The sequence below is a fragment of the Tetranychus urticae genome, chromosome 1 (assembly GCF_039701765.1).
Source record: "Tetranychus urticae isolate SD_2017Ah chromosome 1, NJAU_TeUrti_SD_1.0, whole genome shotgun sequence".
Taxonomy (NCBI): Eukaryota; Metazoa; Arthropoda; class Arachnida; order Trombidiformes; family Tetranychidae; genus Tetranychus; species Tetranychus urticae.
In genome coordinates, this window is record NC_142958.1 from 20,113,037 (window position 1) to 20,125,139 (window position 12,103).

A 12,103-nucleotide genomic window follows, 5' to 3' on the forward strand; every position below is an offset into this window, starting at 1 on the left:
TAGTTTGAACAAAAGATCGATAACCTAAGGCTTTCTTACCTCTTCGAAATGAATCATGAGAAATGTTGAGTTTATTTCCACCGACACGCTGAGAAATTCTTGCATCTTTTTCGACGATTTTTTCGATTTTTTTAAGATTTTTTTCATTCAAAACCGTTCTTGGTCTTCCAGAAAGTTGATTATAACAAGTAGATCCTGTGGATTCATAACGTTGTATCACACGATAAATTGATTGCCTTTTAAAGCCTTGATTAACAAAATGTTTCACTGTAAACGTTCGATTTTTTTCATTTTTAGTGTAGAATTGGCAAACAGATTCATACAAGAACTCATTTTTTTACGTTTATTAGCCATAATTTTGACCTAAACTGGCAAAGATTGGTATTGTTAGAAAGCTCAACATCTAAAGAGTTTAGTCTCATCATTTAAATAGCTTAAATTATTTCAAAAACAAATATAAAACGCTTATAAAGTTTGTCACCTTACTTTTATGCCAGCCTTTATTTGGGAAAAAACAGCTCCCATTGAACAACATTGATTTTAATCAATATACAGTTTTAGTGAAAAATGCATAAGTATTAATAAATGCATTTACCACATGATTTGAGGCCCCAACCGATGATAAATCGGATTAAAAGAGACTATGCGATATATCTTGAGCAAAAATTAATAAGACTAATTTTAGGGATCAGCTTTTTTCCCCAGATCCACCACTTTTTCCACTAGAATGTCACTACTTTTTATATATCCTTTTCACCATATTACCATATTGTCCACCAGCACATTCACTATTCATCACCATTATATCTATCATATCCAAAAAGTGATGGACAATTACGTTGAGAAAAGTCTCTTTATTAATAAATAGTGATGATTTTTGATTTGGTTGGTGTGGTTGATGTGCTAGATTTTTGCTGGACAATATGGTGAAAAGGAGATTGAAAAATTGGTGGACATTGTGGTGGGAAAAGTCGGTCCCCTAATTGTATTTGACTGCAATTCAACAAATTGGAAGAATTGGCCTAACTCAAGTTAATCAATCGAAAGACACTTACTCGTGAGGCTCTTTAGTTTGGTCTAAGTTTCGGCTGACTACTTCGGACCACTCCAATCTTTCTATCGATTTACTCTAAAGCTAACTTATGGGTCATAATTTTATAAAAAAAACGCGATTGAAAATACAGTAGTTGTACATACATGTATTAGTTGATAACACTGTTAATAGACAAATGATTTAAATAAAATGAGATTTGAAGTTCCATTGCAATGAAATGAAATAATTGTTTTTGACTAATTTTGGATTAGTAATTCTGGTTATTTAGACGCACTTAAACCAAAACAATCTAGTTATCTTTGAAATAGTCACTTTTCCTGGAACTGCTTTCTGCTTTCTGTGTAATATTGTAAGGATCTGGAATTTTAAGTATTATTTGAAAGTACGAATTGCCAGTCTAAATCTAAAATCCCTTTTTATTTAATTATTCTAAGAAACTGACGGTCTGATGAGGCCTGGTAACTGATCTTAGGATCAAGAAATACTAAAAAGTTAAGAAGTAAATAATAAAATCTGTCAAATCGTTATGCATTGAAGTTAAATTAATGTGAGAAGAAATAAGAAGAAACTAAGAGGTCACGTAAGCCAGGTCTACAAAGGTCAGACCTAGGCAACGGTATAAAAAGAGAAAAGAGAGAAAGAGAAGTCAGTCCTGACCCAATAGAGGTCTTGGCTCGTCGTAACTAAGTAACTTGTAACTTGTGGTGAACTAAACTTTGTATTGAAATTAAGTATTGAAATAAAACATGTGAAGAATTATCGTCAACATAACAGTTCCATTTCAATTTAACTCAATTTACTATCTCACCCAGTCCCTCAGTCCTTTAAAGACTCATCTTAAACCAACGTCATAAGTCTGACAGTAATGTCACCATCTCATCATTTATCCTCACCAATTTCCCACCTTACAATTATGGAGGTTCCACCGAGAGGTCTTTTTAGACCTCTATCCACTTAGAACTCGTGCTTTATAAGTGAGGACACTGATTTGACTGCATCATCATGACTTATTACATTATGATCATTTGGAAATCAAAGTTATCTCATCATTTACTGCTTTGAAATTGAAGCCAGGTCTGACGTTGGTCTCATACTTCGATTTAACTTGAAATTATCCTCATCCTGACTACGTGAAATTTCATCGACTTTAATGCTTTATGTGTCTTATAAAAAGAACATTCAATTTAAGTTCATTTTCAACTACCTTTTTATTCAACTTCAACTTTATTATTCAACCTGTTTATTAACAACTCTAATGATCACCCATATCCATCGCCATCACATTCGTATCCATTGTAGTTATCAACCTTTTTCAACTTAACACTGCGCAAGTTCAACAAACAAAGGTAAAACTTTGGCCTGACAAAACTTTTCCCTTTTCATGACAGAATCTTTTTTCAATTGATTCTATTTCTGAATATTTCAATGGTGAATTCCTTCTATTCATTAGATAGCATAAATACAATTTCAGATTATCACCTTGAACAACTTTGCATTCTTACGCCTGAAGAAATAATGGCCTTGCGTACTACAGTCCCAATTCTAAAACCCCCAAAACTAGTTCCTTTCGATGGACAAATCTCAGTCCAAGTATTGAAATTCATAGATAATTTTACTGAATTCGCAAGTTTTTATGATTGGTCTAATGAAGAAAAAGTTAAGAAAGTTGTCAACTATTTAGAAGACACTGCTAAGGCTTGGTTTAAACAAGAAATAAAATCGAGACTTGAAGAGAATAAAATTACTTGGCCTGCATTTGTTGAGGAATTAAAAAGTACCTTTTTACCTACTTCATATGAGGATTTTCTTTTTGAACAGTTAAACAGTCGCAAGCAACAGCCTAATGAGCCCGTAATAAAATTTATTATTGATGTTAAAGATATTTGCATAAAATTTAATGAAAAAATGGAAAAAAAAGAGATATTGAAATACCTTTTTAAGGGTGTTAAACAAAATTTGAAATCGGCTCTTTATACTGCAAAGCCTGAGACTGTTGCTGAATTCCGCGAACATGCGAAAAATCTGGAGAAAGGAAACCCTACTAATTCTGATAGTGAATTTTTAGAATTAAAAGAAATAATTTATAAATTATACACCGAGCAACAAAATAGCGAGTTCAATCAACTAAAAGTATATCAGAATTCCTATCCTAATGAGTCCCATGATTATTCTAATTGTCCTCATGATAGGTCTGACTATAACTATAACCCACCTTATGATAGGTCTGACAATCATTTTCATGGTAGGTCTGACAATGCTAATGGTCCAAGTTACCATAGGTCTGACAACTATCACAATCAAACTTATCATAGGTCTGACAACTATACTATTCAGCCTTCTCATAGGTCTGACAACTGTCTCAATCAGACTTACCGTAGGTCTGACAATAAAACTCCAAACAGATCAAACCAAGTTTACCCAAGAACTTCTTCCAGTACCCAACCAAACCATACTTCGTTCAACACACAACCCATCCAATCGCACCCTAAGCACCAACTCCCGTCAGACCAAGTTTCAAATTATCAAGCCCAATGTTTACCAGAGGATATAAACTACATTGATAAGATCCACTTGGACTGGAATAACATGAACATTAATGACCAAGCCAGCAAAAAGGAAACGGTTAAGTCTGGTAGATTCATGATTAATAAATCTGAATTCAATTATGTTAACCATGTATATTATGATAATAATGAATTATATCGCTAGATTTTTCTAACCTTGATAATACTAATCAACCATTTGATAATAATCAAGTTAATTGCGAACAAGTAATGTATAAAAATTATAATTGTCCTCAAAACAAATGTGAAACGATGAGCTCAGGCCTCACTTTTCGCAGGACTGACAAGAGTAAACTGAACATGCGCAAGAGGAATGAATTTTAGCTTGTAACTTAAGATACATATTGGTCTGACAGTACACGATATAATTCAACATTATAATTAATTAATAATCTATTAACACCATATATAATCTTTTATACTCTATAATTTAATCTCAAAAATGCAAAAAAAAAACAAAAAAAAAATTCGTATTGTAATCATGCCTGAAATCTTGTAGATTGCATAAGGTCTATTTAATCACATTGTACTCAATAACAAACAGGATTTAAAAATCTAAATTTCACTACTGAACTGTAAAATAACGCAAGTGAAAGTACGGAAATAAGCATATGAATTGAATCTGAAATAAATGAATAAATAAATAAATTGTCATGCCAGTTGTGCCTAAGCAAAAGAGTAAAGAATAATGTCAAAAAAACGAGAAGAATCAAATTCAAAGCTGATGAATTCACGTAGTGTATGAACGAAGAAACTAAATTTTATTTCACACAAAGAAGCTATGAAAATGAACATGAATGGATAAAAAAATAATTCAGCCGAAAGAGGCTTCGGCTTTAACAAGTTGGGGAAGATGTAAGGATCTGGAATTTTAAGTATTATTTGAAAGTACGAATTGCCAGTCTAAATCTAAAATCCCTTTTTATTTAATTATTCTAAGAAACTGACGGTCTGATGAGGCCTGGTAACTGATCTTAGGATCAAGAAATACTAAAAAGTTAAGAAGTAAATAATAAAATCTGTCAAATCGTTATGCATTGAAGTTAAATTAATGTGAGAAGAAATAAGAAGAAACTAAGAGGTCACGTAAGCCAGGTCTACAAAGGTCAGACCTAGGCAACGGTATAAAAAGAGAAAAGAGAGAAAGAGAAGTCAGTCCTGACCCAATAGAGGTCTTGGCTCGTCGTAACTAAGTAACTTGTAACTTGTGGTGAACTAAACTTTGTATTGAAATTAAGTATTGAAATAAAACATGTGAAGAATTATCGTCAACATAACAGTTCCATTTCAATTTAACTCAATTTACTATCTCACCCAGTCCCTCAGTCCTTTAAAGACTCATCTTAAACCAACGTCATAAGTCTGACAGTAATGTCACCATCTCATCATTTATCCTCACCAATTTCCCACCTTACAATATAATAGATTGAAGATAAGATATTATATTACAATACATATTACTAGTCTAGAGTGGAGTGGTTATAAGAAGCGATTAACTTCATCAGTCAAGATGGCTTGGAACTAATTTATTTTTCATAGTATAAACTTGATTTAATACAATAGTTTCGAACGTTTGTTTAAGTTTGAATTGGGCCAACAGGCAAAATAAAACATGTCAAACTCGGGTTTATTATCAGCTGGATCACTACCTTCCTATGATGGAGCCAAAATACCATCTCTTCAGCCCAATGAACAACATTCAAACACTAAACCAAGCAACACTGAAGGTAAGCTTTTTGTTATATTAATAATTTTACTGAGAATTTCAATGAGATCAGAAATCGAATAGCATTTTTAATTATTGTTTTTAATCATTATTTCGAAAGATAATTGGATGACACTACCACTGGCTTCAAATTTTTCACCAGGATTGGAATATTTAACTCAAATTGATAAATTTTATGTCGTCAAGAATATTGATCGTCGGGCATCAAAGATCACATATATCATTAAAAACGGTTCAGCCCAGAAAGTTTATACTGCAGTTGAAGGTAAGATGCCAAGCCAAGTAATTTTAGCCATTTCTCTTCGTTTTTTATCCTCTCTTTTCTGCTTAGATTACGATAAATGCTGCAAGATTTGTTGTAACACTACCAGACCATTCGATATAAGAGTTCTCGATTCCCAGGAACGTGAAGTTCTTAATTTCCATCGGTAAATCGTTTTCACTTTTTTTCCAAAATCATCTTGTATTTTAATACATACAATACGGCTGTCAAACTTGGGTGGGTCTTTCAAGCTGATTGCAGATGCTTTGAATCAATATCAGCTTCATTCAGATTTGTCAAGGCAGATCATGGCATTTGTAATCGTGTTTCTATGCATATATTTTCCTTTTCATTCAGCCCAGTTCTTTTCAATTTTTTCGATTAAGTATATCGCAGTATTAACTTCAGACTTTCAGATATTTTCATTCTTCCACTTTTCTTTCTTGTTTTGAACCTACCAATGAAGACATTAGAGATGTTTCCAGACAAAAAATGTGTTGATCAAATGATTGAATTAAGTACCATTGATTTAATTGTCTTTTTTCCCATTTTTTATGCAGACCTTTAGGATGTCAATCTTGTTGGTGCTTCTGTTGCCTTCAAAGTGTAGAAGTCACAGCTTCTGGCGTCACATGTGGTTTCATTGAACAATCATGGAGTCTTTTTGTATCCAAATTCAGAATCTGTGATGCTACTGGAAAAACTGTTTTAGTGATCAAAGGACCATACATCAATCAGATTGTGACAAAATTCCAAATATTTTCCAGTGATGGTAAAACTGAAGTTGGCAATGTTTCAGCGTTAAGGGCAATGGCATTACAAGAACAATTTTCCGACGTTGTTCACTTTAGCGCCTCATTTCCAATGGATCTAGATGTTAATATTAAATCTGTATTAATGGCTGCTTCCATTCTAATTGTAAGTATATTGATTGATAAGATATTATCTGATAAATTTCGGTTGATCAATTATCTGATTTCGTCCTTTTTTTAGGATTGCTTGTTCCTTAAAAGCGCACAGGAGATTAGAGCCATTCATGCAGCTCAAACAGGATTCCATCTTGGACATTGTTTATCCATGTGTTTGCATTGATTAATTCGTCTGCCTTGAGAAAATATTCGATGTTGAACTATTCAATAACAATATTGATGTTTGAAAATTGAAATTTCCAAGATTGACCAAATGTTAATAAGTTTTCATTTGGTCCGATGCACTCGAACTGTTTCACGACTCAAATTTGATAACTCTCAACACTATGATGCCATTGTGACATAAAATTTTGTGTTTTTCATGAGATCAGCAAGAACAAATTTTGTGTATTTTTAACTAATTTTAAATCATCAATTGATTGTATTTTGTTCGCGACCACAAATCGACCAGCATAAAGCTTGGCCTTAAAGTAACTCTAAAATGTTACGAGTGAGGTCAATTTAAAACAATTGTACGGATTATAAGCTTTTTGTGATCAGTGATATTAAAAGGCCATTCAGAGCTTGAATTGATACCGATATTTGTTTTAATTTTTTTGTCATTTTCGGGGTTCTGTTCATTGATGCTTATACAGGCCATGTATCATAGACATCGTTCAACTTTTACACTCGAGAGTTCTTTTAGTGAATACAATAAAATAAGTGTTTTTCATGCATAAATATTACCACCAATGCCATCAACTTGAGCAAATAAACGGATTCAATGTGAATCATCTTCAATTGCGAATGTTATATTTGGTCTCGATTGAAATCCTATTATAATATTTGGGTACATATAAGGCCATTCTTTGTGGCAGAATTCAACTCTTTCCGTTTCAGTCTTTCCCCAATCATCAATATTCAGTATCATCGCCGACTTGTTTTCTTGCAATGTTTTCCATCTAGTTTCACCAATCATCGGAGTCTCACTGGAAACAAATATTGAATAAAAATTATTGAGTTCATTACCCAATGGCATTAATAAACTCACCCATTCTCAGCAAAATAAGTCCAGATTTTCATCATTTCATGAGTTAATAACGCATCTTTTTGTGAACAATTAGGATTTAATAGATGTTCACCGAAAACATAAGCAAGATCAGCTCCATGATAAGTTCCTATCCATTCAGGAAAATTCCAAGGGTCAGATATTGGCCTTTGAGTGTGATAATAAGCATACACTTTACCACCCTGTGTACCTAAACTAGAAGCATATTGAAGTCCAAACACATAAGTTGGACAAATGAATGTGGCGTCGCTGTAAGCTTTTTCAAGTCGAGACCTGAAATCTGAGTTGTTAGTTTCAGAACCAAAGTAGAGTTCATGGAAATAGTCAACTGATTTAGAATCAAAAATGCGACTCAAGTAGATTTTAGCATCTTGATAAGATATTGGCTTAGGTGTCACTGAGATATCAAAGGCTATGGGATCAATAGCCCCCGTGTACAACGAACCGTCGTTTTTTTCAACGCCCAACAGAATGTCAATCGAATTATCAAATAGTCCTTCTGCAAAAGCTTTGGATGGTTCGTAAGGCAGGAAATCGTCACCCACTGCGAAGGTATATGCCATTGGCTTACTATTTATATTATGCAAAATTTCGGTTGCTGGCAAATTCTGCATACATTCAAGAATATCTTTCGATTTTGAGCATGATGTTTTGTTGTAGAGTTTCCAAGAATCTGATATCAAGGTATCAACATTGTGATACCGATAAACTGTTCCTGATTCAAGAATAGCTCTTTTGAAAAGTCCTTTTGAAAGTGGAGACAATACATGAGCAGAGACTGCTACTGATCCACCAGATTGACCGAAAATTGTTACACTATTTGGATCACCGCCAAACTTTTCAATGTTTTCATGGACCCATTTCAAAGCAAATAGCTGATCCTTCAAACCAATGTTTGAAGGAATTTTAGGTTCCTCAGCTGCAAAGTTGATAAAACCAAATGCATTGAGACGATAATTTATAGAGACGAGTACAACATCATGTAATGAAACCATTGGAAGTCCTCCGATAACTCCAGATCCTGTTGTAAGTCCACCGCCATGAATCCAGAAAAGCACTGATCGTTGTTTGACTGATGAGCTATTAAAAGTTGATTCAGTTACATAAATATTGAGATAGAGACAGTCTTCACTGGTTCTTAATAGACCACTGTCTGGTTGAAGACAAGCTGGACCTGGATCAGTCACTGATTTAACCTCAGTCCATGGGTCTGGTTTAACTGCTAACTGTAATCTTAATTTGTCAACGGGAGGCTTTGCATAAGGAATACCGAGAAACTGGTAGACACCAATCGATTCATATTCAGTAACTTTACCTTGGATGGGACCACTAGTCAAATTAACTATTGGAGTCAAATTTAGTCCATGAATGGGTGAAAAAATTAAGCAAAAAAATATTAAGATACCCATATCCAATATACAAAATCAGTAGTTATTTTTCCAATTTAACAGAAAAAACACAGAATCAGATAACCCCCTACATCATATATGGCTTTATACAGCTGCGAAAATGGAGTTAGACCTCGATACCATATCTTTGGCGCATTGTTTGGTATCCAAGCATACCGATAGTCAATTTTTTGAGATAAATTTTTGCTAATCAACATCAACTCAAGACTCATTGGTCAAGGCACTGAATCGATGTTGATTAGCAAAAATTTATCTCAAAAAATTGACTATCGGTATGCTTGGATACCAAACAATGCGCCAAAGATATGGTATCGAGGTCTAACTCCATTTTCGCAGCTGTATACCTTTATATCTAAAAAAATCAGTAAATTATGATTGAGAAATGGTGAGAATATGAAAACAATGGATTTCAGTGAACATGTATTGAGGAATTTCCCTTAAATTTATAACCACGACAATTTGATTATTTGTAAGATTGCTTAAAAGAGTTTTGCTCAAAAGAAAAAATAAGACTTCTCTATTTTTTGCCTTCGAATCAACTTACAATACCCCCACCAATGTCCCTTCGTGTTTTTGTGCTTTTATAGGGATTCTAATTATTGTTTAATCGTTTTAAACAATTGTGACTTATTGTGCAATTTGTGCTATTTGCCATATGTTAATGCATTAGTGCCAAGATGCAAATCATGCAAAATAAGCAAAAATTTTGCCATTGATAAACTTAGCTTACAATTCGAGTCCGAATGCAAGCACAAAGTTATCACCATTCTATTTATTGTGCGACAACCTAATTTACCAATCGACTTCAAAGAATCAAAAGAAAAGACACTTCCTTACCGAAGCGTATTCCTTCCTTATTGTCAATTCATCGAGCGAGAGTGGGCATTGGTAAAAGATCATGTAGAGATTTGTTTAGAAGGAGCAAAACAACAGCAAAGACAAATTCCCGACAGCAAAAAGAAAATCAGAACTTTAACATAGTAACTTAGTTCTGCTCGAAAAGAACATCATGTCAAACAAACTTGAATTTAAGTACGAAGGACCTTATCAAATCACTGATAAAATTGGTGAAACAACTCACTACATTAAAAAGGATGATTTAAAACTATTATGAGCACATGATTTACAAATCAAGCCTTACATTCAAGAAGAAAAATCAGAACAAAAAAGAAAGTAAACTCAGAACTAAGGTTATCCGAACAAGGAGGAATAGAGTCTCATTAATGTTGCTAGCATTACTTTTCTTCTCCGCATTGGTTTGTGGAAACCAGTACGGAGCACCGTTAGTTTGGCGAGCAACTGACAATAAACTTTTAGAAGGTAAAAAACAAGTAACCTTCTTCGTAATGCTAGTAGACCCATGTAACCCAAAACATCTAACTGGTCACCTCCTGAAGACATTTAAGCTCAATAACAATGGATGGAAGAATGGCTCAATACCAGCAACAATGCCACAATCAACATAAAAGTAAGTTTCCCTAACAGTAGTCTTATAAAGTCCGGTTTTGAGCCGAGTTGGTTTTTCTGGGCCAAGTTGGTTTTTCTGGACCAGTCCGCCTCTGGGCCAATGATACCGTCATACGGTATCAGTATTTTCAATGTTACAGTGTGGCTAAACTAAACCTAGCACTAAATACCATCTTTCGATGGGGTTTTTAATACCATCATTCGATGTATCCAATTTATTCGTCTAACCTAACTTTAGTACGAAGCTGTCCGCTCTGGAACAGCTTAACTGGAAGGTGTCCGCTTCTAGGTCAAGATTAATACCGTCATACGGTATTAGTTTTTTCAATGTTACAATGTCTCAATACCAACATACAGTGTGCCTAACCTAAGTTAATATTTCCTTCCCCCCAATCAAACTTGTCCGCTCTAGGACAACTTCGATGAATCGATGAAAACTATATAAGGCAGTAACAATCAAATGATCAATCAAAAATGAGAATGCTCACAAAGAAGAAGGTTGTTTTCGGGATCTTAGTGATCGTAATTATAGTCATTGTGATATTAGTTCATACTTTCTATCAACCAACAAGTGAATATGACATCAAACTCGCTTAACTTTACTATTGCTAATATTGTAAGTCTATGGAAGATAGACGGACTAATAAAATTAGAAATGGATAATTCTAAGCGTAAGAAGAAATTCAACGCTCAAGTTATAAGAAAACAAGGTGTATTCCTTGTTTTTGGATCAGGCAAAGTGATTGCTACAGGCTTTGAAGATGTAACTAAAGCCGGTTCAGTTCTTCAAGAACTGTGCCCGGACAATCATGTCAGCTTTGTCAAAGTTGTTAATATTACTGCACATAGTTTCGTGCCCTATACTTTCAATATTCGGGAGATGATAGACTCCTATCAGGATACTACGTACGAACCTGAGATTTATCCAGCAGTTTACATTAAACTGAATGGATTAACTCTGATCTATTATTCAACCGGATCAATAATCATAACTGGCGCCAAAGAGCTTTCTCAGATAGATGGCGCGTTAGTCCAATTCGTGATGGGTATTTAAGCAGAGAAGAAACAAAGCTCGAGATCATTTCAACGCTAACTACTAACATGTCTACTTGGAAAAACTTCACTCTCCTTGATGGAGAAACTACTGTTAAAATTTGTTACGGTGCTAAAGTTAAACGTATAGATATACGGAAGATTATTAATGATAAACCATCGAGATATGGTGTATCTTTAACGGGAGCGGAATTACTATACATTCATAATTTCTACAAAAACTTTTCGGATGGACCTTTGCAAGCACAGTATTTCAATGTGACAGTGAGAAAGTATTCGAACAATTCGATGGAGATAGAAAAAATGGTTGTTAAGTCATCACACATTTATCACTCTGGGATAAAATCAAGCCATTCATCCCTCTTGCAGTTTATTTGGTATAAGAGGAAATAGCAGTTGATCAATTCATCGATTTATATATTCTTTCATTTGCCATGGATGCCGAGAAAATGTTAACGGGACAATGGCCTACCAGTGCATTCCTGACCAGTGATCCAGATAATTCAATTGTTTACCAATTAGGATTAGCTCAAGCACAAGAGTTCAAGAATAGAAAGATTGATATCGATTCTTTGAATCGATTCATCGGAT

General features: G+C 34.1%; 3 protein-coding genes across 3 annotated transcripts; 2 read left to right on the forward strand and 1 right to left on the reverse strand.

The window, feature by feature from the left end:
* The first annotated feature begins 5,092 nt into the window (after nt 1–5,092).
* Nucleotides 5,093–7,110, forward strand: LOC107359150 (phospholipid scramblase 2). Its single transcript, XM_015925615.3, has 5 exons — nt 5,093–5,345; nt 5,445–5,609; nt 5,676–5,772; nt 6,167–6,524; nt 6,600–7,110. Exons 1-5 carry the CDS (start codon nt 5,231–5,233, stop codon nt 6,696–6,698), a joined length of 834 nt encoding a protein of 277 aa, XP_015781101.2. The 5' UTR covers nt 5,093–5,230; the 3' UTR covers nt 6,699–7,110.
* Nucleotides 6,960–9,468, reverse strand: LOC107359147 (acetylcholinesterase-1-like). Its single transcript, XM_015925611.3, has 3 exons — nt 9,337–9,468; nt 7,566–9,084; nt 6,960–7,503 (listed from the first exon to the last, which is right to left on the reverse strand). Exons 2-3 carry the CDS (start codon nt 8,990–8,992, stop codon nt 7,296–7,298), a joined length of 1,635 nt encoding a protein of 544 aa, XP_015781097.2. The 5' UTR covers nt 8,993–9,084; nt 9,337–9,468; the 3' UTR covers nt 6,960–7,295.
* Nucleotides 9,469–11,114: 1,646 nt separating this feature from the next.
* On the forward strand, nt 11,115–11,513 carry LOC149094743 (TATA-box-binding protein-like 1). The gene has a single exon (XM_089265850.1). The coding sequence runs from the start codon at nt 11,115–11,117 to the stop codon at nt 11,511–11,513; it is 399 nt and encodes a 132-aa protein (XP_089121976.1).
* Nucleotides 11,514–12,103: the final 590 nt, after the last annotated feature.

What these genes read in the sequence shown, in the direction of transcription:
- LOC107359150 (XM_015925615.3), top strand. Translation starts at nt 5,231, where the DNA reads ATGTCAAACTCGGGTTTATTATCAGCTGGATCACTACCTTCCTATGAT. An exon ending in TAAACCAAGCAACACTGAAG is followed by an intron (nt 5,346 to 5,444) that starts GTAAGCTTTTTG and finishes TTATTTCGAAAG; the next exon opens with ATAATTGGATGACACTACCA. An exon ending in AGTTTATACTGCAGTTGAAG is followed by an intron (nt 5,610 to 5,675) that starts GTAAGATGCCAA and finishes TTTTCTGCTTAG; the next exon opens with ATTACGATAAATGCTGCAAG.
- LOC107359147 (XM_015925611.3), bottom strand. Translation starts at nt 8,992, where the DNA reads ATGGGTATCTTAATATTTTTTTGCTTAATTTTTTCACCCATTCATGGA. An exon ending in ACTTATTTTGCTGAGAATGG is followed by an intron (nt 7,504 to 7,565) that starts GTGAGTTTATTA and finishes ATTTGTTTCCAG; the next exon opens with TGAGACTCCGATGATTGGTG.
- LOC149094743 (XM_089265850.1), top strand. Translation starts at nt 11,115, where the DNA reads ATGGATAATTCTAAGCGTAAGAAGAAATTCAACGCTCAAGTTATAAGA.